At 34.9% G+C, this 27,274-nt stretch overlaps 2 protein-coding genes across 4 annotated transcripts; one reads left to right on the top strand and one right to left on the bottom strand.

The window, feature by feature from the left end:
- Window positions 1-1,565: 1,565 nt before the first annotated feature.
- On the top strand, window positions 1,566-18,474 carry LOC117337188 (trithorax group protein osa-like). Of its 3 annotated transcripts, none has more exons than XR_004534770.1 (10): window positions 1,566-1,681; window positions 4,316-4,383; window positions 5,125-5,240; window positions 5,648-5,811; window positions 6,386-6,413; window positions 8,465-8,645; window positions 9,271-9,462; window positions 10,696-10,836; window positions 13,666-17,736; window positions 18,187-18,474. XR_004534770.1 is itself a non-coding variant. In XM_033898037.1 (9 exons), the coding sequence occupies exons 2-9, from the start codon at window positions 4,341-4,343 to the stop codon at window positions 13,815-13,817; spliced, it is 1,017 nt and encodes a 338-aa protein (XP_033753928.1). In that variant the 5' UTR covers window positions 1,566-1,681; window positions 4,316-4,340; the 3' UTR covers window positions 13,818-18,474. The 3 variants fall into 3 exon arrangements, 1 of the variants encoding a protein (XP_033753928.1); XR_004534769.1 differs by having other exon boundaries at window positions 18,007-18,474; XM_033898037.1 differs by having other exon boundaries at window positions 13,666-18,474.
- LOC117338560 (ribonuclease P protein subunit p40-like) lies at window positions 18,000-26,699 on the bottom strand. The gene is made up of 8 exons (XM_033899918.1): window positions 26,577-26,699; window positions 26,195-26,294; window positions 23,391-23,459; window positions 22,765-22,860; window positions 22,175-22,300; window positions 21,499-21,706; window positions 20,679-20,813; window positions 18,000-19,168 (listed from the first exon to the last, which is right to left on the bottom strand). Exons 1-8 carry the CDS (start codon window positions 26,697-26,699, stop codon window positions 18,976-18,978), a joined length of 1,050 nt encoding a protein of 349 aa, XP_033755809.1. The 3' UTR covers window positions 18,000-18,975.
- Between the last annotated feature and the right edge of the window lie 575 nt (window positions 26,700-27,274).

The raw sequence follows: 27,274 nt of genomic DNA, 5'->3' as shown, positions 1-27,274 counted from the left end.
ATCCTGATTGGACTAATTTATACCATTTCCCATATTTCTTCTCGATTCTTTGCAAGACTTATAAATTTGACTAAGTCGAAATTCTTCACAAGGCATTTTGTAAGAGTCAGCTTTTCCAAATTTTCCTCATAAAAAAACGAAGTCCTGAAGTCCTGAAGTGTGGCTTGATCTTTTGATAAAATACCAGATAAAGCTCATAATCCAAGTACTAAAATCTTGTCTGGCATCAGCGTACAATTTTCACCCAAATCAATGTTACATATATAGTAGCCTTGCTTTTGATATCTAGCATATTTTATTGGTCAGGAGACTAGAATGCTTAATAAAGTCAATAAAAGTAATAAAATATATCTGTAGACAAAATGTATTTGTACAATTTTCACCTAAAGTAATGTTACAAATTAAGTAGCCTTGTTTTTGATAAAAAAAAAATAGAAAAATGTATTTCTGCAAAATTTGATATCTTCCCTAATATTTCATTACATGGATGATATGACCATGCACCCTATTTAAAACCAAGGTTACTCCGCTGTTTTCTGAACTTAGAAGGTTGGTACTTGACTGGGCCATGTGGAATATCTTTCAAACGAATATTCAAAATAAATTGGTGTAAATTCATTGTTTCAATATCTGGAAAATGACATCATTTTTGTCATGAAAATGTTCCGGTTGACATATATCTAAGATATACCTGGTCTATTTCCAGTCTTCTCAAGGCCCATGGAGTGATGCATATTCTGATAGCATATATTACACCTCTGATAATGATATTCTTCATTTTTGTCTGAAAACAAATTTTGTGTAATGACATTTCAATTTGTAGTGCATAAGAACTATCGGTGTCCAATACAATTAGCTTCCGATATTTTAATGGTGCATGGATATGGATGAAGCTGCAAAGTGTAAAAAAAAAAAACTGGTAAATTAAATGTACAAGTACAAAGATTATAAATCAGGGTTTCAATAAAACATTACATATCTAACTACATAAGATACAAATAACCGACTACTCCAGTTTTTTTTAGTTAAAGGTGAATTTTATTTTTTTCTATTCTGCTCAAAAATCAAAATCATCGATATCATCATCAAATGGATTCTAAATTAACTAGTCCCCGCCCACCCTTCCAAAGAGTTTGAAATTTTAACTGTATTTAAACTCAGCACACGAGCTCGTTTCTAATATCGGTATTGCAGTACAGTAAAGAAACAATGTATGTGATCCCAAAAGGGTTGCGTGTACTTCTTAATCGTTTTCCAATTCCGTCAAAAATGACGATTACATTGGCAATCTGTTGGCGAAAGGACGTGAAGAGGGTTATATATACAGTGATAGTTCATTAATACCTGCGCAGATTTAAAATGACTAATTTTTAATTGCTATATTTAGAGTTTTAATTTTGGTATAAACTTACTGCAACTTTGGCATAAACAGTACTAGTATATCTGAAGCTGAACACACGAACACACAAATGTTGAAATTTCGCGGGAAATGGAGTTGTCTTCTCTTCATTATTCATAATCATCAAAGTGTTTGACGTCTACCTCCAAAAAAGTGCACACTCAAAGCATGTGTCTGTCAAATTAATAGTAATATTTCGTCAACTCGGATCGAGATGTTTCTGTTCGGAGGATTGTAAAGCGATGATTTCACGGTTTTAGATAATACATCATATTTGACTGGGTATGTATGAGAAAAATGTGTACCGTTTTTATTATTTTTACAAGACACAGTTCGTACATGTTCAAGAATGTGAGTCAGTCTTAGAATCAGTACTGATATATGCCGAAAATTAGTGTGGTTATGGTTGATCCTCGTCGTTGTATCTTGATAATAGTAGGCCAGGGACGTATAATAAGATCTATATATGTCCCTGAGTAGGCCTATAGCACTTAATTCCGAATCGGTATATGTAAGCACATGCATATAAACTGTTAACATTTTCCCATAGTTTTGCAGATAAAACAAGGGCCACGATCGCTATACTAATATAGGGAAACGATCGCAAAATGTCTAGTCTGATCAAATAAGTCAGAATTACGTATACCTATACGTATATAGATATAAACTTATTTAGGTTTCCCTGACTTATTCTGTCATATAACACTAGACATGTCCCTGTGGGGAGACGGTAAACGATGTATGTATTAATCCAAATGTAATTCTTATTTTGAATGATAGTTTTATAACAATTTTCAGAATAATTGTTATAATGAATTACTATATAACTATTTTTTCATTATGCTAAAATGCTGTAGAAGAGAGAACTCCAGCAATACGAGATGCATGGTTCGACAATCCCTATACACCCATATCATTTTGCAAACTTGTGTTTTCCCGGGGAAGCTGAGGAAAAGGCCAGTCTAGTGTGCTGTCATGGTTGTGTCCATGCATTAGGACAAGACATTTACCTTAATTACTCTGGATGACATGTACATGTGATGATACTATCATATGTGATCAGTGAGATAGTCACCAACTACTACAGTGAGACCCCTCAAAATGACAATGGCTGTTAATTGGCAGCTATAGTGTATTAATAAGTTCAAGATCAAGATGCTGATCCATGCAGACATTCATTTCTATCGATCAGTGATATAATGTTAATTTGGAATAAATATATATAATATTTTATGTAATATTTATTTTTAAAAAAACTATCTTTATTTCTTATTAGTAAAGAACAAATTTTGAAAACAATGCTCTGGGCTTGCCTTAATTTAAACAAACATCAAACTGTTAATCATGACAGTTGAGTATAGCCAAGAGTGTTCTAGATGATGAAAGAAATAAAATTAATTGGATGCCAGAAGGAACTTTCTGCCAATGACACATGCGTACACCTGTAGTACAGTATTATATATAAATTATAAGCTGTTAAAAGAAAGCATAGCCTTTAGCACTTTTTCATAGAGTTGTGTGTAAATTCTTTTAATATGACTCAACATGGACGTCGACACAGCTACATTTTACATGCAATCTTGATAAAAATCACACTATTATATTATATATTACAATGTATATAATTTAAAAGTACATAAGTGTTAGTTCTTATATCAATACAATGATTAAGCAGAAATCCTACTCTTGGTCCTAATATTGATAGTTGATCATGAGGAATCAAAAAATGTGCTTTGTCAATGGAATAATCATATAACATGTACATGTATATGTACACTTCAAATACGTAGGTTTTTTTCCATATTTGATATCCATATTTCATGATCACAACATTTGCTGATCCTGATCATGATCATATGGTGGTACATTTCACCCTCATTCAGATTTGCTGGCTCGAAGGATTTATTGACATATTATTTATATTTGTTGTCCATGACTTGCTATAGTTTTAAATTCTCTTGTTCTCTAGGTATATATATATAGTTTATCAATTATGGGTTAGAACGTTAACACTACAGAAATTTAAAGAAGTTGTGTCTGCCACGTGTGGCTATATAAATATACTATCGACGATATCATCATTACATCAACTGGATATGATACAGTAGCTACACACAACAAAATTATACTTACTTGACACTTGTAACTCCTTCATTCCCAGATTTAAGATTCACATACAGACATTAGGCATAATGTATGTGTATGTAGGACTGATTATTGTGGTAATAATGGATAAGTTGTAAAGCATAAAATATAAGTACAATGTATTTCTATACAATCATGTACCGGACATACCAGTCTCTGCTATATACATACCTTTAATTAATAAAGTTAAAAATTAAAATGTCAGAATTTTTGGTATCGGTAAATACAATTATTTGAAAATACTATAGATGCATTTCAAATCATGTTAATTAGAGGAAGACCCAACTTGTAACTTCCCCTCTAGTTCCACCATTGGGATTAAGCTCAAACATTCCTTAAATGATCCTGAGGTTGTCCTGACCAAGTATGGTCACTTTTCAAGTCGGTCTGAAAACAAAGATGACTGTACATGTCATTGCCACCATCTTGAAAAACACATTTCAAACTTCTTTCTGAGTTCCACCAGTGGGATTCAGCTCAAACTTTCTTTAAATGATCCCGAGATTGGTCAGAAATCCAAAATGGCTGCCAGGTATACTAGGCTTTTTTTAAGTCAAATGGAAGTTTAATTAAGGCTCATTGCATTTGGCCTCTATTATATTTCTAGCATGTTTTTTCATAAGCATTGATAGACCAGTCTTTCTCGAGTTTTTTAAAGCAGTATATATTGATATAATTGGTTCATGACTGTCACTTTGAAAATTATTGTAGTTCACTGACATCAGTGAACATGACATATGCATGTACAATGGAGTATACATATTATTTCAGGTAGAGAAGAAGAGAAAGTGCCAAGATGACACAGATTGTAAAGTCAGGTTACCTAAAGCGGTACAGTAGTAAGTCCATTAAATTCTATATACATGTGCATAATTTAATGTGTTTAATTTCTATAAGCAGTTTTAAAATGACACATACATTTAACCAATGTTTTAAGAAATATCCTATATATGACTAATATCATCAATTTAAAAAAACTGCTTAATAGTGGTGTAATGATTCATCGATGCATTGGATCGCAATGTGGGGCATTGATGCATCGTCTATCTTTGATTTGTATAGCGATATTTGAAAATGTGTAGTTATCTCCCTTGACCAACGTTAGCTTACGTTTTGTAGTAAACAACATGACTGAAAAGGCCATTCTAGTGGCTTATAAAGCTGTCTGTTAGAGTTCTTTCAAATCCAAATTATCTAAATTCAAGAACGCTTCGAGGGACTCTCATATTCTGGAAATGCCACAAACAAAACATGACTACTGTACAATGGAATATCAGACATCTGATAGGTCACCAGCTTAAATTCTCATATAGGGATCGCGATACATATCTTATCAGTATCAGGGCATCCAGTTGACCCTTGACATTTAGCAATTTCAGAAGTCAAATCACTATTTCTGAGAAATCTGAAGGGTCATAACATATGTCAAATAGACATATTCCTTCAAACCTAAGAGTCAGATCTCAGATCTTCTGTGGATGCATGATATACGTAAACATAGACAAGTATTTTTTAATTAGCTCTTAAAAGTAATATTGAGTCTTTGTTTCGTAGAATTCACATTTATAATTTCTCACCAGAGAGTATGTTCTCCGGGGGCTGGCAGACTGTGTGGGTGATCCTATACAGTGACAGCAACCTTGTCATCTACAAACGTCAAGGTGACAATGAGGTCAAGGGCAAAGTTCACATGAAGGTAATATATAAGCTGTATTATGTACAGATTTATATTAGAAAGTTATATGATAAAAAAAGCCATCCTCTAAAAGCATTATTTGATGAATATAATTTGAATATTTCTGAATCACAGTGGTAAATTATGAACTGGACTAAATCTGGTGTTTGATTGAATTGGTTATTTCCATTCAGCCAAATTTACATGTTCTTTAATATGGGTTTCTGATAGTATTTTCTAAAGTGAAAATATATGTACGTCACAAAATTATAATTTGATACAAAAAATTGAAAAGCTGTCTAGGATATTTACTTCAATTGTATATTCAAAACTGAAAATAAGCTAACAATGGTCATGGCCAAAAGTGTATATATACCCTGGGTACTAAAATTAAAACATACCTGTTTAAAGCTGTTATTGTTTTAAAGGATGTATCAAAGAGGTTCGCCTTCGGAAGTTACACTGACGGTATGGAAGGACGTCCACAGGTGCCGTCAGGGACTTCATATAGCCAGATGTTGGCTGTACCCACACGGAACAACAGCAAGGCAAAGATATACTGGTTCCTGGCTGCATCTGAAGCTGAACTCCAGTAAGTATACAGTGTTTATCTGTGTCCCACAGTTGTTTGACCATTTCTTTCCCTATACAAATTTTGTTTCAAAATGATTTATATGTTTTCTGTTTTGTCAATATACTGGTAATTCAACAACAACAAAAAACAAATGTTGTAGGGGTCTTATAAAAATAACTTTCATTACGGACACTACCATTCCCAAGTCAGCCAACAGGTTTAGATAATTTGTGTAAAACCTTATATGATTAGTGTTACACATGTTTGATTCAGCAATAACGTTGGGTTCAGTATAGAGGTCAGCATGGATTTCACTCATACACTGTATTTGTAAGCAAACTGCAAAGTGAAAAGGAGCAATATATAATTGATATATCAATATACTGGTTAAGTGGATTAAAGAAGAGTACCTACCATTTTAAGCATGTTTGAAAATGTTTTGAGATATCTTCAGAATAAAATTTATCTACATTTTAATGTAGGAATTCACCCTGAAAAGTTATACATTAAATGGTTTTTGTTTAAATCCTTGAATATTGTGTATTCATCCGAAGTTATTGTTTGTATTAATATTTCATTCTTTCATCAACAGTGAGTGGATGACAGCCATATGCAGCACTGTAAGTTTTTTTTTCGACTACTTAATATGTAACTGATCAGAAACGATGCTTTTGTCACAACTTATATAATTACATTCACTTAAAAGGGTGGTCGCAGCGTTCGAATTTAACGCTCGCACACTCGCTAAATGCGAGCTGATTTTTCATTTTGCGAGTAGAAATTTGTGGTACTCGCATTTTTCTGCGAGTGCATATAAATCCTTGTAAAACAGACACACATAGTAAAACATCGACGAAAACTTTAAACAAAAACCGACACACAGACAATGCATTATTGGTGACGCTTGTACACAGCACTCGTTAGTTTCAAGCGTCTCAAAGACTACGATATACATGAATAGTTTCCGAGAAACAAATCGTGACGTCTCGCTAGCATGGCTGACATAATCAATTTTTTTAAGTCAGCCGCTGCCGGAACATCAATGAAAAGATCGGCGAAAATAATGAGAGCAAGGACACATGTAGAGAAAGTAGCCCAACTCCTAAGAAAAAAAGTGACATGCATCCCAAGGCCAACAAAACAAATTGTCGAGAAATGGGAGCGTGAACTGCATATTGACCTGGAAAAAAACCTTGACGATGATCATGCATGTGCAAGTTATTAAAATTTATTGCAAAACTTGCAAAGAATACAGTCCCGCCAAGTCATCATCAGTAAATATTTTGTTCTTACTTGAAATTCTATCAGCACTTACTGTATTGTCCATTTTCTAATTTAACAAGTCAACTTCAGATATGACAAAAACAAAATGAAATTTTTAAATGAAAAAATTCGGGGTTTTTTTCCAAATCACGAATATGTTGTAAAATCATGATGGACAGGGAATAGCATTTTAATTAGATAGAATTAATACTTATTTCATTATTAGTCAAAGATTTTATGAGAAATCATACGTGATTAAATCAAATGAAATGACTGATTTTTTTGATTTTTTGTTCTCTTGAAAATAAATTATAACATATAAGTAATATATAGGATCAAAATCCTTCAATATTCATTGATCTTGAAGTTGATGATATTTGAAGGGAGTATATATGTACCCTGGCTGATATGAACAGTGAGTTAAATAAAACAAAAACCAAAACAAAAATTAATTGTATTTTGGCTCAAATAAAAACATTATTTGAAGCAACTGTTCTTTTGTTTGTGGTTCTGAAAAGTAAAGATTAGTGATCATAAAACATCTGTTATATTTAATGTTAACACATAATTTCAAAATTGCGAGTAAGTTTGTAATTTTGCGAGTTAAAATTTTATCCACACGCAACAACGTGCAAGTTACTAAAAAAGTTAAATTCTACCCCTGGGTCGGATAGCAAAGAAGTAACATATAATAACATTCACTTAAAAGGGTGGTCGGATAGCAAAGAAGTAACATATAATAACATTCACTTAAAAGGGTGGTCGGATAGCAAAGAAGTAACACACTTGCCTTACACATTGGCTACCAGGATTTGTTTCATGTGTTTTCTTCAGGTATTCCGGTTTCCTTCCAAGCTCAGATCCCTCGTGCTCTTTCATTCAGATAAATAAGAGTGATTTATTTAAGCTGGTATAACTTGTTTCACAATTCGTTGTTTCACAATTGTTGTAGAATAAATAAAGTTTACACATTCAGCATTCATTAAGTTTGTTACTGGTATTCAGAGGGATCCAAATGTATAACTATTGATTGATTACAAAGATATATACTGCAATTCCAAAATCTATTGACATTTTAATATCCGAGATCAATATTAATACTGATGTTCACTGTTTTCAAAATCTAGTGATTTTCTCATATTGCTATTTGTACTCATTTTGGTAATACACTTTGAAAGCTTATGAATGATTTTAACCTCAATATTATAATAATTGAATCTCACTAATGTTGATATTGTACAGTGCCCAAAGCTATGATACTTTCACTTTTAACTTACACCATGACTTGGAAATGATTCACATCAGCTTAGCCTGCTGTCTTACCTATTTGTATGTTGTTTACACTATTTGTTGAAATTATCGTGACAATTGGACGTAACTAATTACTAAATTTGCTATTGTATTACAGCTTCCACCTCCCCCACAGCACCATTCTCAAAAACAGCAACAGGCTCCCATACAGGTTCAGACTGCTCCACAGACCCACGCCCAGTACCCACCCCAGCCACAGCCTGGGTATGGAGGGTCTGCCCCTCCCCCATACTCACCAGCTCCTGCCTCCGGGAGTATAGGCTTTGACGGATTGGCAGGTATAGTGTACTTAAACAGCTTATACATTCTGTTTTAGGGATACACATCTTCAGTGGTAATACATTCTTCACAAGCCTGTTTAATATTTCATTATACCCCCACTTAGTATATATAGTACGTAATCGCTTTGTCTGTGCATCCATCGGTCCATCTGTTCTTCCATTATAACCTTGTATAACCTCACAATATCTTGTGAGCCCCTGAACATATTTAGTTCATATTCACACCATAGCATCATACAATCAAGGTCTGCACCTGGTTGAATTTTTGTGGACATCAGTCAAGGGTAAAGGTCAAAGGTCACACTGGACAACAAAAAGTTTGCGTGCATGATATCACATGAACCCAAAGACATATCTAGATTATATTCATACCATAGCATTGCACTTTAAAAGAAAAAAGCTTGCACAAGATATCTCATGAAACAAGATATTTCATAAAAAAGATATTTCATAAAATTACGGGAAGATTTGTTTTATTGATGAGGGGGTGGAGGTATTATCAGATATATCTATGTGAGCCCTGCTCACTTTGCTGTTATTCTTCCTGTATGTTTAAATTATTCTAAAAATAAATTGCTTGTAAATGAAAAGTATTTTTCATTGAGAGTTTTGATCATTCCAGGTGGGTATCCACAAGCACCTCAGCCAGGAGGTGTTCCTTATCCTCAAGCCCCTTACCCGGGACAACCTGGTCCCTACCCACAGCCAGGGTATGGTCCTCCACCACCACAGCAGCAGTATGCACCACCGCCTCAAGGCTACCCTCAGCAGCAATATCAGCCCTACCCTCAACAAGGCTATGCCCCTCAACAAGGTAAAAACAGGGTCATTTCTGTTCAAATATTATTGCGTTTGTGTTCGATTTCGTGATCGGTAAGTGTACTTAAAAGCATTTAAATATGAAGGCATTGATCAGTAGAAGAACACCTTATTTCACAATTGTTTCATGTCTAAAGGAAACAGTCTGACATCGAGGGGAAAAGTTTTGATAGTTCATTGATATTAAGCCAATCTGATCCAAAAGACGTTCCCCTGATATTTCCCTAAACCGTCCTGAAGCAGACGTCAGCAGTTCTGGTCTGAGAGACACTTAATCCTAATAATTTGATTGCTTTGGTGCATTCAGATTTTCCATGCTGGTCAAATTTTGTACATTTGACCGGCTTGTTATGATTTTATAGCAATTTTCCTAAGAAACAGTGGAAAATGCTTGATTTATGCTTACATAGAGCCTAGTAACAAACTTGAATGCTACATATCCAATCTTTTCCTTCTCTATCCCCACATAATTACTAAACCTGTTTTAATATCACCTATTCAAGCATACATGTAGTAGAACTGAATGGATATGTTGTATACTATCACTGGTACCCTTATCAGTCCCTTTCTATAATGCTCCCAATTCCAATTGTAATTGCTCTAGAAACTTCATTTCTTTAACAAAATTTATACAATCATCTATCATTAAATACTTGAACAACTTGGGTAAATTCATATCCCATGGTTTCAATATCAAGGTCAACATTCTTATTCCAATGAAAGAAAATCATTAATTGATGCCGTGTCGTTCAGATGACTTCAATTCTGAACAGATTTTAGTTATACCTGACACAGAAGTTGGTCATGTATGAGAGAATTCCTTGGATCAGTTAAGATTTCACAGTACCATGGTCAGAGTCACTTTTGTCGTTAGATAAAACCATTATCTGATTTGTCACACCCGTGACTTTATTCACTAAGACATTCATCAGACTTTGTACACCTGTCATAAGAATACCTCAGGCTCAGTCATATTCAGATTGTCATATGTATAAATTTAATGTTAAAAGAGGAAAAAGTCTGTGAAATAAGTGTTCATATAGTCCCAGGTGCTTTCATATCTTACATGTCTAATTGATGACATTACAAAAAGAAATACAAAATCTTTCTTTGGTCATCAGTTATGATCAAATACACTAAATGGTATGTTTGATGAATCTCGCTTGTCTGTGTAAATCTTTTGACTCATCTGAATATAAGAAAAGCCAACACATCCTTCTTTTTTCAGCTTATGGCTACCAACAGCAACCAGGTTATGCACACCCACCGCAACAACAACCCCAAGTAGTTTATGTACAGCAGGGAAGTAAAAAGAAGAGCGGTGGTTTAGGAGGAATTGGGGGAGGCAATGCTACAAAAGTAGCAGCAGGTAAACAATCCACTATATCATTGTTTTATTATCATTATCTTGGATTTGGTTGGTTGGTTCCTGGTTTTAACTCTCCTTTATCCTGGCTAGGTGCAAGGTGGTGACCCTTGTCCTGCCTCTGGTAGGTCCATTAGGTTTGATCTAAGGCTGGACAGCTCCTGATACAGACATGGGTGCTGCACCTAAAGCGAGCCAAATCTGCAGTTCGCTTAATTCCTATGTCAAACCCCACATGGAATCATTGTTTTAATTCAATAGACTGAGTGATAAAACAGAAAGTCATAATTCAGATAATCAGTATTCTTGTATGATATATATGTTAAGTATTATGTCAAGTCACCAGTTTAGAACTGGGATCTCCAGGTTATTTCAGTAAATTTTGCAATCTTTAGTGTAAAATTGTGATCTCAAACATGAAAAATGAAATCTGTTATTTTCTTTCTCTTATCGTGTTTCATAATAAGGTTATGATAAAACATTTAAGAAACAAAATGATTCAGTTTAAGTAACAGAACCAAAAAATTGTTGACTTGGAGAAATTGAGTTTTCCAATTTCAACCCTTTTTTCAGGTATGATTACATTAACAGTGCTGACTTTTTGTTAGCCCACCATCATCAGATGGTGGGCTATTCAAATCGCCCTGCGTCCGTGGTCCGTGGTCCGTCCCTCCGTCCCTCCGTCCGTCCGTCCCTCCGTCCGTCCGTCCGTACCTGGAAATAGAATACTTGTTTACAGCATTCTCTATGGCTATAGGTCAATCAAATGCTTGCAGTTGTAGTTGTATGAACTTAAGGCAAAACAGAAAGATATAATGATGTTGTGTATTCTAAATAAAACACCACTTTAAACAACCTGATAACAAAGAACAAAATGAGTTGAATATCATCCAATTGATCTTTTAATTTAAATTTTAGAATATCACCGCCAACAAAAGAAAAAAAATATATCCTTTGGTATGATGTGGGGTGATGTTTGTATGTGGTATATTTAATAGATTATCTATGATAAATCCATGAAGGACAGCATTCTCAATATGAGGGCATTCTGTTGAAATGTCCTTAGTCTTCTTTGCACTGTGACTTAAAAAATCACTCTGTAGATCTATGTGTTGTGATATGGACTGCATGCTTTAAATCATCGAAAACCTTGTACAGCATACAATGTATAATTTGATCTGTACCAATATTCATTTCCACAGGGAAGAGTAATTTTCAATCTTCAAACCTTAAAATATAAGGTGGCAATATCTTAATGTATGTTGTTAAAAAAGGCACATACAATGCCTATTTAGTTTATGTTTTGGCCCGAAAAGAAAAAAAACATACAAGTTCAAAGATCACCTTAAAAAAAAAATGCTCATCTGAAGTGCACAATATTAAGAAATTCACTCTTTTATGGGTATTTGCTTTGGAAAAAAGTAATTGGTATATCAGAGATTAAAAAACAGTTTTTATGTGGCTTCAGGTGTGATTTTGCTCTTAAAACCCCTTTAAAATATTCTTTTGTTTTAAAACTATAAAGGGCATGGATATCCCTTCAACTACAGAATTTTAATCAAATGTACAAAATGTTTGTTTTGGGGTTCTGATTGGGTACACGGCCACCTTAAGTTAATGATATAAGTGTCAGTATTCACAATTCAGAACTTTCCTGAAGTATTGGAATATATTTGTAGTACATAATGTAATCACACAATCTTCAGAAAGTACTAAAGGGATCTTTCTCAAATTTCATATGTAGGTTCCCCTTGGTGCCTAGTTATGCATATTGCATTTTGAGACCAATCGGAAAACAACATGGCCGACAGGCAGCCATCTTGGATTTTGACAATTGAAGTTTGTTATCGCTATTTCTGAGCAAGTACTGAAGGGATCTTTCTCAAATTCCATATGTAGGTTCCCCTTGGTGCCTAGTTATGCATATTGCATTTTGAGACCAATCGGAAAACAACATGGCCGACAGGCAGCCATCTTGGATTTTGACAATTGAAGTTTGTTATCGCTATTTCTGAGCAAGTACTGAAGGGATCTTTCTCAAATTCCATATGTAGGTTCCCCTTGGTGCCTAGTTATGCATATTGCATTTTGAGACCAATCGGAAAACAACATGGCCGACAGGCAGCCATCTTGGATTTCGACAATTGAAGTTTGTTATCGCTATTTCTGAGAAAGTACTGAAGGGATCTTTCTCAAATTTCATATGTAGGTTCCTCTTGCTGTCAGTTATGCATATTGCATTTTGAGACCAATCGGAAAACAACATGGCCGACAGGCAGCCATCTTGGATATTGACAATTGAAGTTTGTAATCGCTATTTCTGAGAAAGTACTGAAGGGATCTTTCTCAAATTTCATATGTAGTTTCCCCTTGGTGCTTAGTTATGCATATTGCATTTTGAGACCAATCGGAAAACAACATGGCCGACAGGCAGCCATCTTGGATTTCGACAATTGAAGTTTGTTATCGCTATTCTCAGAAAGTACTGAAGGGATCTTTCTCAAATTTCATATGTAGGTTCCCCTCAGTGCCTAGTTTTGCATATTGGGACCAATCGGAAAACAGCATATGGCCGACAGACAGCTATTATCGCTAAATCTTAAATTTTATATATAGGTTCCCCTTGTTTGAAAAGTACTAGCTATAGAGGGCTGTTTCTGAATTTACACAGATTAGTAAGACTTAGAGGAAGGGAAAAGTAGAGAAAAGATCAATCTGACATGGAACCTATGAAGATCATTCAATGGTGGGCGCCAAGATCCCTCTGGGATCTCTTGTTTAAAGATTGAAATTAAAATTTATTTGTGTGCTAAACAAACTATTTTACTGTAGGTTTAATTGGTGGTGCTGCCCTTGGTTATGGTGCATCCAGGATGATGGGAGGTGGATTTGGAGGCTGGGGATTTGGTGGCCATGGCAGCTGGAGCTCTCTCAGCAGTTTTGGAAGTTGTGGGAGTTTTGGTAGTTTTGGTAGTTTTGATTAAATGTAGGAGGTATCTTCCAAATTTCAAAGCTTCACAATTGCTTCCTACGGAAGCCTGATTTAACTCTTTAGAACTTTAACTGGATGTAGATGTTTAAAAGGTATCTGTTTCATATGAAAGCTTGAAAGAAATGTAAAAATTTACACAGTACCTGGAAATAGAATACTTGTTTACAGCATTCTCTATGGCTATAGGTCAATCAAATGCTTGCAGTTGTAGTTGTATGAACTTAAGGCAAAACAGAAAGATATAATGAGGTTGTGTATTCTAAATAAAACTCAACTTTAAACAACCTGATAACAAAGAACAAAATGAGTTGGATATCATCCAATTGATCTTTTAATTCAAATTTTAGAATATCACCACCAACAAAAGAAAAAAATATATCCTTTGGTATGATGTGGGGTGATGTTTGTATGTGGTATATTTAATAGATTATCTATGATAAATCCATGAAGGACAACATTCTCAATATGAGGGCATTCTGTTGAAATGTCCTTAGTCTTCTTTGCACTGTGACTTAAAAAATCACTCTGTAGATCTATGTGTTGTGATATGGACTGCATGCTTTAAATCATCGAAAACCTTGTACAGCATACAATGTATAATTTGATCTGTACCAATATTCATTTCCACAGGGAAGAGTAATTTTCAATCTTCTAAACCCTATTAATATAAGGTGGCAATATCTTAATGTTATGTTGTTAAAAAAGGCACATACAATGCCTATTTAGTTTATGTTTTTGCCCGAAAAAGAAAACAACATACAAGTTCAAAAGATCATCCTTATAAAAAATGCTCATCTGAAGTGCACAATATTAAGAAATTCACTCTTTTTTGGGTACTTGCTTTGGAAAAAAGTAATTGGTGATATCAGAGCATTCAAAACAGATTTTATGTGAGCTTCAGGTGATAATTTTGCTCTTTAAAACACCTTTCAATATTCTTTTGTTTTAACTATAAAGGGCATGGATATGCTTCAACTACAGAATTTTTATCAAATGTACAAAATGTTTGTTTTGTGTTCTGATTGGGTACACAGCCACCTTAAGTTAATGATATAAGTGTCAGTATTCACAATTCAGAACTTTCCTGAAGTATTTGGAATATATTTGTAATACATATTATGTAATCTACACAATCTTCTACTCAGATGTCCTATATTTAACACACCTGGAACTTTGACCACCATATTTGGTTTTTATGTATCTCAGATACCGGTATATTGTTGTAGATTTAATCTTGTTGAAAAATATTCATTTCATGGTATCTTACTTCGACTTGTTATTGTGATAGGTCCTTGACTATTGCTTTTGAAAAGTAAAAATTATATACTAAAAAGTCTGGGAGATTACTATTAAAGTTGATATTTAATTTTTTTACAGATTTATTTTACGTGAAATGTTTAACATTTAGTAATTAGTAACAGATCATGTTTGGTGATCAGTTGATCATTTTACATAGCAGTCAGAGAAAAAAAATGGCAATACATTTCATATAGAGTTTTTCCCCTTGTGAAATGTGATGCATGATTGTTAGCTTAAGAAATAATATATGTGTTTGAAAGATTTTCAGTATACATGTATATGAATAATAGATAAGTGTTGGCATTTAGTATTAAACATATAGTGTACATAAACAAAATGCTATAGTTAGCTGATCATTATTATTATATGTTAATAAGAAATTACATTCTGTAGTTCTGTTACATATAGTCTGTACTGAAAATAAAGTAAAGTACTTAGCATCCTCAGTGAACAAATAGATAAGTTGTGTTGATTGCTCTACTACTGGTACATTGAGAAAATTCTATTAAATTATAATCCCAGTCTTCCCACTGGATTTCATTTGTATCCCCATTGTAACGCTTTATATGCTTTATATGGGGTAGTCCAACAAAAAATTCAAAAAAAAAATTCCAGAAACTGTTTATTGTTTTAAAAGACTGGTCTTTAAATATGAAATTTATTTACATTTAGGTATTAAACAGAGGACATGCTACAGTGTAGAATAATGCCGATGTGTTATGTATAATAATATATTTATGTAGTTATGGTGTAGCAGGTTGATTTTACTTTATTTTAACGAATCTCATTAAGGAATCATTGAAGAGGTATTTTTACTCTGATCAAGTTTTAATGCCAAGACATTTAACACTAATTTGATATCAACTATTTTATATCATCATACTTATTGATTATTTAATTTTGGTGTGCTTCATCATGACATTATACATGTATCTTGTGTTCATCCAGGCATGAACGGTTTTTCATTACTGCTGTATGTGTTCAGTACTAAATAACTAAATGTTAGACTTTGTCAAGTCTCTTGGTACATAAATATGAAATAATATTTAGAAAATTAAAAAGATCGGTTATTTACCCATATAGACAGAGAGAAAAGTAAGTTAAAGGTATATTGTATTCGTAATTTCACAGGGTTGAATTATTTTTCAGATATAACTGTACCCTTTATCAGAGTGATGACTTTATAGTATAAGTGTTATGATGTATTAGACTCTCACTTAGTAACTTACTTTGGTGTATTTCCTGCTAGTTATTGCTTCTCATCAAACGTCACAAGAAATGTAGCTTGGGTGTCATACCTCGGGTGATAGAGCATCAGACCACAGATAAAGATATGACATGTGTGGTTGGATCCCTATCAGGCATGGTTCATGTTTCTCAGGTAGCTGAGACAACCGGACCATCCTGTGCTGTTAGTGGTTGTGTCCTTTGACAATTTACTTCAAGATAGCATGTGGCAGGCCCCCATCAATGATGTTCAGTGAGGTAACCACTAGCTACTACAAGCTCATCCCATCTCAAAAATGATTCTTTCTGTTCACTGGTGATAAACCAAGCCAACATACTTTGATAACATTACTGTAATATTTAGAAGTGTAGATTTTGAGAATTTTTTAAAAGTTTACGTCAAATTATACTTCAGGTGATTCTGTGATTCTAATGATAACAATATCAATTAAAGACATGCCTTGTTGTACCACCACCTAGAGAGAATTATTGCCATCTTGTCATAGATCTTATGTACATGTAGATACAGGAATGGTGAAGTTACTGGTTCTTAAACCATTTTGTTGAATATGTCTTTGTTTTAAAACTTCAATGTCAAAATACATGTACATAATGTAGAAATTAGATGTCTAGCTTTAGAAAATACATGATCATAATTTAGAAATTAGATGTCTGTAGCTTTAGATAAATTTCAGCCTTGATGTATTCATTTTTTATGTTTATTTATTCCAGTATTTTTACCATGACTAAGTCTTAATGTGGTTGAAATCTATTTTTGGTCACAAATTTCAAGCAGCGTTGACCTCTGTCAAGGTGGTTCTTACCTAACAATGGCCATGACCTGTTGTCAGGGTGGTTCTAACCTACCACCAGCCTTGACCTCTGTCAGGGTGGTTCTTACCTACCGATGGCCATGGCCTCTTGTCAGGGTGGTTCTAACCTACCACCAGCCTTGACCTCAGTTAGGGTGGCTCCAACTTCTAACCTACCACCGGCCTTGACCTCTGTTAGGGTGGCTCCAACATCTAACCTACCACCAGCCTTGACCTCTGTTCTAACTTACCATCGGCCTTGAAATACGACTAGTTGCAGTTACCAGTAATTGATTCCTTACCTTATTATCTGCCATGGGGATTGAAGTTTATCCATGACCTTGACCGCTGCCAGTGAAGTTAAAGTATGGACTGGAGGTCTGTCATGTTGTTGTAGACTACATAATGATGAACTTGATATAGCAGGCTTGATCTAGTTTACCAATGACCTTGAGGTATGTCGGGGTAGTTCCTGTCTTGTGTTGTTCGAACTCATTAGCAGTACTTAGATGTTGGATTAATATAGCAGTTACATAGAGGTTAGTTAGAAGGGTTGTAACATTGACTTGAGAGGTCCGTTAGATGTTGGTTAGAAGGGTTGTAACATTGACTTGAGAGGTCTGTTAGAGGTTGGTTAGAAGGGTTGTAACATTGACTTGAGAGGTCCGTTAGATGTTGGTTAGAAGGGTTGTAACATTGACTTGAGAGGTCCGTTAGATGTTGGTTAGAAGGGTTGTAACATTGACTTGAGAGGTCCATTAGAGGTTAGTTAGAAGGGTTGTAACATTTACTTGAGAGGTCTGTTAGAGGTTGGTTAGAAGGACTGTATCATCGACTTGAGAGGTCTGTTAGAGGTTGGTTAGAAGGGTTGTAACATTGACTTGAGAGGTCTGTTAGAGGTTGGTTAGAAGGGTTGTAATATTGACTTGAGAGGTCTGTTAGAGGTTGGTTAGAAGGGTTGTAACATTGACTTGAGAGGTCTGTTAGAGGTTGGTTAGAAGGACTGTATCATTGACTTGAGAGGTCCGTTAGAATTGTAGCAATCCAGGTCATGTGTGTGGGTGGTACATATCGTTATACCAGTCACTTCTAGATTATCCAAATGGATTCAGCTTGCATTTAATTCTTCGAGTGGCAGTGTTTGGGTTGTTTTAACTTAATGCGTGACCTTATAACAATTTAATTGTAATGTCGCAAAGTACCTTTATACATGTATATTCAATACTCTGTTGTTTTATTCAGCTTGTTGATTTTTTATTTGTGAAAATCAATTGCAAATTTTATATCACAATAAAAAAGATAAACCTTTTACTTTTGTTTTCATTGTAGTTTAAATATGGTGTGCTTCAATTATCAAAACTTGAGGTGTGATCCTTTGAAAACATAATAAGTATAAGATTCTTGAAGTTCAGCATTGCTATTTTCTACTTCACAGAAAGTTCTTAGATTTCCTATGTAGGATCTCCTTGTTATTAAATCATTATTCTAGAGAAATGATCAGTCTTATGGTACATAGAATCAATAGGACCAGTCAGTGGTGAGCACCAAGATCCCTCTGGATATCGTTTTAATGATCCTAGGATCTGGAAAACTCTGGTAAAACTAATCTTTTGTGAAAACACGCCATCAGTTAGATTGGGTGTACATAATATTTTTATCTAAGAAAACAATGCATATTGAAAGTGGTATGATAAGATGTATGTATATTTTGCTTAAAAATATGAAATATCACATAAATTTAGCAATACAGTAATAGCCTATTAATCAATGTAAAATGACAATAGGAAGATATAATTTTTTTCAATATTTTTTTTATATAACAACATCGTAGAAGGAGAAAGCCCTATAACACCAGTAGTGCTGGTCTGGGAACACCAGTAGTGTGTAGATGTTATCACCACAGGTGAGGAAACCATGTTCTTTTGTTTCCCATGATACCGGCGAGTCTACAAGACCATGCACTGTCAGACAGGCCCATGGTGCCTTCGCCTTTTGTATATGATTTCTGGAAAACAAAAAAACAATGGCACTGAATACATTTATACAGTGAAACTTGTCTGGAGATTATTGTTGCTAATCATACAAACTCTTCAAAAAGTATATTTTTATAGAAGTAGCACACAAGATAAATAAAATATTTCAGATAAATATAAATTCTTTCTAGGGATATACATTTATAGATAAACATGTAAATATTTAATCTTACAACGGTACATTAATGTATTGGGGTCCAGCAAATGGTCTGTTGATCACTGAACCTGTGTATAATAGAACTCCTATACTCTGTATGTACCATATGTTACCGGGTATAAGCCAAATGGGCTATTGCACTGAAAATGGGCAAAAGTGGGGGGTAGGCTTATCCGCGGATAAGACCCTATGCAAGAGGGGGAAAAAATCGGCAGCCATCTTGGATTATAACACGAAAGAGGATAACCTGATCTACATCAATGATCAATGACTGAAATATTTTTCATTATAATGCAATAGATCACTTATTCCATTCGGATCTTGTCAATGGATTGCAGGTGACATAATCTTAAGTTACAAGGGAAATTTGGTCAGTCACCGCATAATTTGTAAAGACAAATAAGAATGTATAAACCATTTTCTCATCATTTTATTTTCACAAAAGTAGATAAAGGCGCTTAGTACTAAGAAATATCTTGTAGAATAAGTACTGTACATACTGGTATGTATACGACTTGGAACTACATCTACGGTAGACTGTGCATGGGCTTATACTCGGTAAAATACGGTAATAGTATCACCTGTGTATACCTGAGTTCCTCCATTACTTTGTGTGTGTACTAGTATCACCTGTGAATACCTGAGTTCCTCCATTACTTTATGTATGTACTAGTATCACCTGTGTATACCTGAGTTCTTCCATTACTTTGTGTATGTACTAGTATCACCTGTGTATACCCGAGTTCCTCCATTACTTTATGTATGTACTAGTATCACCTGTGTATACCTGAGTTCCTCCATTACTTTGTGTATGTACTAGTATCACCTGTGTATACCTGAGTTCCTCCATTACTTTGTGTATGTACTAGTATCACCTGTGTATACCTGAGTTCTTCCATTACTTTGTGTATGTACTAGTATCACCTGTGTATACCTGAGTCCCTCCATAACTTTATGTATGTACATGTACTAGTATCACCTGTGTATACCTGAGTTCCTCTATTACATGTACTAGCATCACCTGTGCATACCTGAGTTCTTCCATTACTTTGTGTATGTACTAGTATCACCTGTGTATACCTGAGTTCCTCCATTACTTTGTCTGTGGTACTAGTATCACCTGTGTATACCCGAGTCCCTCCATTACTGTGTGTGGTACTAGTATCTCCTGTGCATACCTGAGTTCTTCCATTACTTTGTGTATGTACTAGTATCACCTGTGCATACCTGAGTTCTTCCATTACTTTGTGTATGTACTAGTATCACCTGTGCATACCTGAGTTCTTCCATTACTTTGTGTATGTACTAGTATCACCTGTGTATACCTGAGTTCTTCCATTACTTTGTGTATGGTACTGGGTGAAAAGAAGCCTTTGTACTGGACATAGATAGAATGATCCACCTCTCGTGTTGGTCCTGGGTAGCTGTAGGTCGTAGTGTAGTTATCTGGCTCTCCATTCCTATCAATGATAATTAACATACATATGTTACCTTCCACTGGAAAAGTTGACATATATGTTCACAACACTTGTATACATACACTAAAATGTGTACATACCTTATCCAAAATTACAGGAAAATAGGGAATTTTTTTTCTTAATCATTAAATGCCAATAAATGCCAAAAAACTATGTCTGTGAAATGGATTGGATTGGCGATGATATGTGTGAAGAACAAGAGGTAAACTTTATGCAATACTGCAATAACACTCATCCAATCAAAATGTACAAGACCTAGTATACTCATTTTATATGAATACTGATTTTCAACATGAACTGCATGAGACTGTTATTTCTTGATTTTCAATTATTCCAAATGAACAATAAATCACCGCAGATATATCATTATTTGTTTTATCAGAATGAGTTGTTAGGCAATTTTCCATAATTTAACACCTGTGACCTTCAGAGTAGGTATTTTACCTATATCGTACGAGGTATTTTACCTATATCCTACCAGGTATTTTACCTATATCATACGAGGTATTTAACCTATATCGTAAGTGTATGTAACAGATTAATCACACATGTACAGTCAGTAGGAGTTACTGCCCCTGCCACAGGTACACTTCACATGAAACATATTATCATTGAAGAGTTCCAAGAAAATCAATGTATCATCACCTGATAATCAATGACAACTTACAGACATGTGTTGACAGCTACACCTCCAAGCCACTCGTATACATCATCCTGATTGTATTCCAGTGTACCAGAACAGTCCATCTCTACATCTAATATGGGCACCTGTAAATGTTTTAACAGTCTCTGCTGACACCTTACATTTGTCTTCACACAAGTGTGGCCCTTTATCTGGAAGTACTTCTGTAATGAGCTGGGACACAGTGCATCATCTGATTGAAATAAATATGTATATATTTGTTATAAAATAGTTTATTTGGGACTGGTACATGTAATAACATCATCAAGCATTTGCTATACCAAACATCAAACTGAACAACTGCTTGAAATATTAAAACAAAAAAGTCCTGGCATGTATTCTTCCACAATAACCTGCATTCAATGACCATGTTGTGAAACATCAAACAAAGGGCCGAAAAGACCTGCATCTGTCATCAGGATGTTTTTGTAATGTAGCTGTAGTTCTAATAAAATTACCAATACTTTCACATAAAGAGCCTCTCCATAACAAGGAGAAAAATACCCTTCTTTCGTGTAACATCTAAGTCCTAGTTCCAAAGATGGCTTACTGCTATTTGATAAATTTAAATGAAAGAAGTTACTAATGAAAGTCACGCCACAGTATATAGAAAAGCTTACCCAGTTCTTTGGACAAAGTGACATATCATATGACTACTTACCATTAGGATCCCATGTCATGATGACATCGAACCGTACATCAAGTCTATCCCGTAAACATCGAAACACTCGTTGGTACTTTTTCTTTTCTGGTCTGAAGCACTTTTCCAAGAGGTTGATCGTTACAACTGTCAAAAACAATTAAGTCAAATTACCTTGGTTGTAAATTCACTGTGTATCAGGTAAAATTTGTTATTTTAGTTTGACAACATTAATACCCTTGCAGACAATTCATTACATGGAGAATACACACTTATTGATATCAATATTTTTTTCAAATCCATTTAATGTAATTTCAAATAAATGAAAAAACTGCTGACTCTATAGCCTTACATGTGTAATACTAGCTGCTTCTCACATGTAATAAATTTGTATCTTTAAGTATACGTCACTTGTCACAAATTGTCTCCAGAATTTTGTCGAACTCTAAAACAAACTATCTCTTGAGAAATTATGGTATATGTTAACACATGTAAAAGTTATAACTGAAGTTCTGATTCTTAAATAAACCCATATAAGTTGTGTTTACCTGTATATAACAAATTCTGTTAAAAAAAAAAAGTATAATCTATAATCTTTCAGCTGACATTACCAAATTTGTCTGGATTCTTATGAGGAAATTCTGCAGGCTTTCCCTCTAGCCCCAAACACTGATATGTGTCTTTAGTCAGGTGGAGAATTAACTGTCCTGTAAAATATATACAGGTAAATATATATCCTGTTATATGCTACAGTGATTAGAATTTGAATAGATAATATCTGTAAGAATAAAGAAAGAAATTTCATGACATTATTATTGAATTAAATGGGAATGACAGTAGAAATCAGTGCTATTTATATCAGGTCTATCAAGAGAGACAGAATATACTAAAACTATGCTGGGTATTAGTTCGGGAACCATTTCATTAATATCTGTTTGGCACCAGTTTTTCAAAAGGTGATTAAGCTAAACAGTTTAACAACAATTTTAAAATCCTGATAAAATCATTTCTGGTAAAACGAACATGACAAAATTTTATGAAACAATAACACTCCTCAGTTTCTTCCTACCTGCCTATTTTAAGGAATACACACACAGAGGTTTTGAAGTAAAGGCGAAATAAGATTTTTACTAATCAAGTGATTAAGCTAATCAACTTTTAAAAAACTGGGCCCTGATTGGAGTTATGAATAACTTGAATATCAAGTAAATAATCCAGTTAACAGAGGTGTACTTACCTGTAGGCAGAACAGCCACACAGTCATCCACATCGATACGAGTCTTATGGGACATCAGACACAGACGACCTGTCACAGGAAATACAGAATTAACATCAGACAGACGACCTGTCACAGGAAATACAGAATTAACATCAGACACAGACGACCTGTCACAGGAAATACAGAATTAACATCAGACACGGGCGACCTGTCACAGAAAATACAGAATTAACATCAGACACAGACGCCCTGTCACAGGAAATACAGAATTAACATCAGACACAGGCGACCTGTCACAGGAAATACAGAATTAACATCAGACACAGGCGACCTAGCTGTCACAGGAAATACAGAATTAACATCAGACACAGGCGACCTAGCTGTCACAGGAAATACAGAATTAACATCAGACACAGGCGACCTGTCACAGGAAATACAGAATTAACACCAGACACAGGCGACCTGTCACAGGAAATACAGAATTAACATCATACACAGACGACCTGTCACAGGAAATACAGAATTAACATCAGACACAGGCGACCTGTCACAGGAAATACAGAATTAACATCAGACACAGGCGACCTGTCACAGGAAATACAGAATTAACATCAGACACAGGCGACCTGTCACAGGAAATACAGAATTAACATCATACACAGGCGACCTGTCACAGGAAATACAGAATTAACATCAGACACAGGCGACCTGTCACAGGAAATACAGAATTAACATCAGACACAGGCGACCTGTCACAGGAAATACAGAATTAACATCAGACACAGACGACCTGTCACAGGAAATACAGAATTAACACCAGACACAGGCGACCTGTCACAGGAAATACAGAATTAACACCAGACACAGGCGACCTGTCACAGGAAATACAGAATTAACACCAGACACAGGCGACCTGTCACAGGAAATACAGAATTAACACCAGACACAGGCGACCTGTCACAGGAAATACAGAATTAACATCAGACACAGACGACCTGTCACAGGAAATACAGAATTAACACCAGACACAGGCGACCTAGCTGTCACAGGAAATACAGAATTAACACCAGACACAGGCGACCTGTCACAGGAAATACAGAATTAACATCAGACACAGGCGACCTGTCACAGGAAATACAGAATTAACACCAGACACAGGCGACCTGTCACAGGAAATACAGAATTAACATCATACACAGACGACCTGTCACAGGAAATACAGAATTAACATCAGACACAGGCGACCTGTCACAGGAAATACAGAATTAACATCAGACACAGGCGACCTGTCACAGGAAATACAGAATTAACATCAGACACAGGCGACCTGTCACAGGAAATACAGAATTAACATCATACACAGGCGACCTGTCACAGGAAATACAGAATTAACATCAGACACAGGCGACCTGTCACAGGAAATACAGAATTAACATCAGACACAGGCGACCTGTCACAGGAAATACAGAATTAACATCAGACACAGACGACCTGTCACAGGAAATACAGAATTAACACCAGACACAGGCGACCTGTCACAGGAAATACAGAATTAACACCAGACACAGGCGACCTGTCACAGGAAATACAGAATTAACACCAGACACAGGCGACCTGTCACAGGAAATACAGAATTAACATCAGACACAGACGACCTGTCACAGGAAATACAGAATTAACACCAGACACAGGCGACCTAGCTGTCACAGGAAATACAGAATTAACACCAGACACAGGCGACCTGTCACAGGAAATACAGAATTAACATCAGACACAGGCAACCTGTCACAGGAAATACAGAATTAACACCAGACACAGGCGACCTGTCACAGGAAATACAGAATTAACATCAGACACAGGCAACCTGTCACAGGAAATACAGAATTAACATCAGACACAGGCGACCTGTCACAGGAAATACAGTATTAACATCAGACACAGGCGACCTGCCACAGGAAATACAGAATTAAAATTAACATGGTGTAATATATTTTGCTAAAACTTCCATTTCAAATAGCTTTTTTATACACAATTCAAGCTGGGCTTGAAATATTTTTCAAAAGATACAAAAGAATACATTGTAAATAAAAGCGGCAGAGGGCCTGCATTGCTCACCTGGATATTGCAATGATTATGGCAAAACATTCATATTTAAGTTACCTTAAAAATACTTTTCCCAGTTTTGGGATCTACCACCCAGTACCATATATTGCAGTGAACACATGTACATGTACATTCCTGTACTAGTAACTAACATTTAGCTTTCTAATTTCAGAGAAGATTCAAAGCAAATTAAGTTGAAACGCACTTAACATTAATAACCATTTTTTTTTTTTATTCGAATCAACCCTTCTGCAACTTAAACCATATTCATTCCATGTTGTCAAAGAATGCAGCACAACATATCTGATCAAAATCCCTTTATGCACACAGAAGAAAGATTTTAAAGAAATTCCTCTTTCCCCACATGGGGCTCTCTTCACCCAAGGATGCCTCAGACGAAATTAAGTCAAGTTCCTGTCATCCCTATAAGCTACAAAGAAGGATTCATCCCCCATCCTTTCAGCCCCATGGGATCTAGCCTCACTGTTTAGTGTAATTTCCTGTGTATTGTGCATGTCCACTCTGTTCGATTGCCTGCACAAGCCAAAGTAATTGTTTTATAATTTAGAGTCAGACCCACTATTTGTACAATTTTAAATCCCCACCACCTTTGAATGCCTGTAGTCAATGATAAGTAAAATTTCAATCAGTATGGTTTAAAAAGAATTCAATTGAATTGTTGAAGACCAGGTGAGCTAAGAGGTATACATTGTTATAACCTGTCTGATAAATGCTCCAATCAAATCCATGTCTATCAATTCTAAGGCTGATAATCCCTGTACTGAAAAGGATTTCTCGTCCATACAAAGCTTGTGGATATCATCTGGTACATTTTTAGCATCCGGTAGTGTTAATCCAACCTGTCAAATAGACAAAATTCACAATGGTTATATTGGTGTGCTTGTTTGGTTTCAGTTTAACCGTTTCTTAAATACCTTGAAGACATAATGTAGGTCTCATCTTTTACAGCCGTATAATCTGCTGTATACATGTAGCTGTATCATGCGTCAAAACTGGAGACACGGTACATACATACATACATACATATACAATATAGATGACACAGATTAATAACGACGCTAATTGAAAATGTATACTTACAGAACAATTGAAGAAGTGATTCAATATTGTGTCTTTGTGTTTCGATTTAGCGTTCAGAAATGAAGAAGCTTCAAATATTCTCTTTCCAAGATTTTCACGTTTAGAAAACATGGGCGCCGCCATGACACTTTTTTTTAGGTCGACAATAAAACCCGGAGCAGCAAAAACGTCGCGGATAATAATTCGTGTAACATACATTGTCAAGTCGCCTTTCTTCTTATTTGAACCACAGGGGCACGTTACAATAATAATTTATACATAAAATGATTTAAAATGTATGTGGGTCAGTATAAACTTCATGTATAAAAAAAAACTAATGGTAATAACTCTTAAAAAAATAAACGAATATATAAAATAATATAAAATGAAATAACAACATGTGAAAAAGACATTGGTGTAATGGTGGATCAGAGATAGGTCTCTGGGTGGATGAAGATTTAAACTTTAGCAAACATATTCAATTAAATATTAGCAAAGCCAATAGTATTGTTGGTCTTATAAGAAGAACATTATGACTTATCTGCATGAAAATATGTTTAAACTTTTGTTTAAGTCACTCGTTAGACCACACTTGGAATATGCCTCCAGTGTATGGAATCCGTATATGAGTATTTTTTTTTTTCAATTCAAAAATTATTTTATTATTCCAAATATATACAAATACATGTTCGATATACATACAATCAATAAACCTAATT

Source organism: Pecten maximus, chromosome 11 (genome assembly GCF_902652985.1).
Source record: "Pecten maximus chromosome 11, xPecMax1.1, whole genome shotgun sequence".
Taxonomy (NCBI): domain Eukaryota; kingdom Metazoa; phylum Mollusca; class Bivalvia; order Pectinida; family Pectinidae; genus Pecten; species Pecten maximus.
This window is presented reverse-complemented; position numbering and strand designations above follow the sequence as displayed.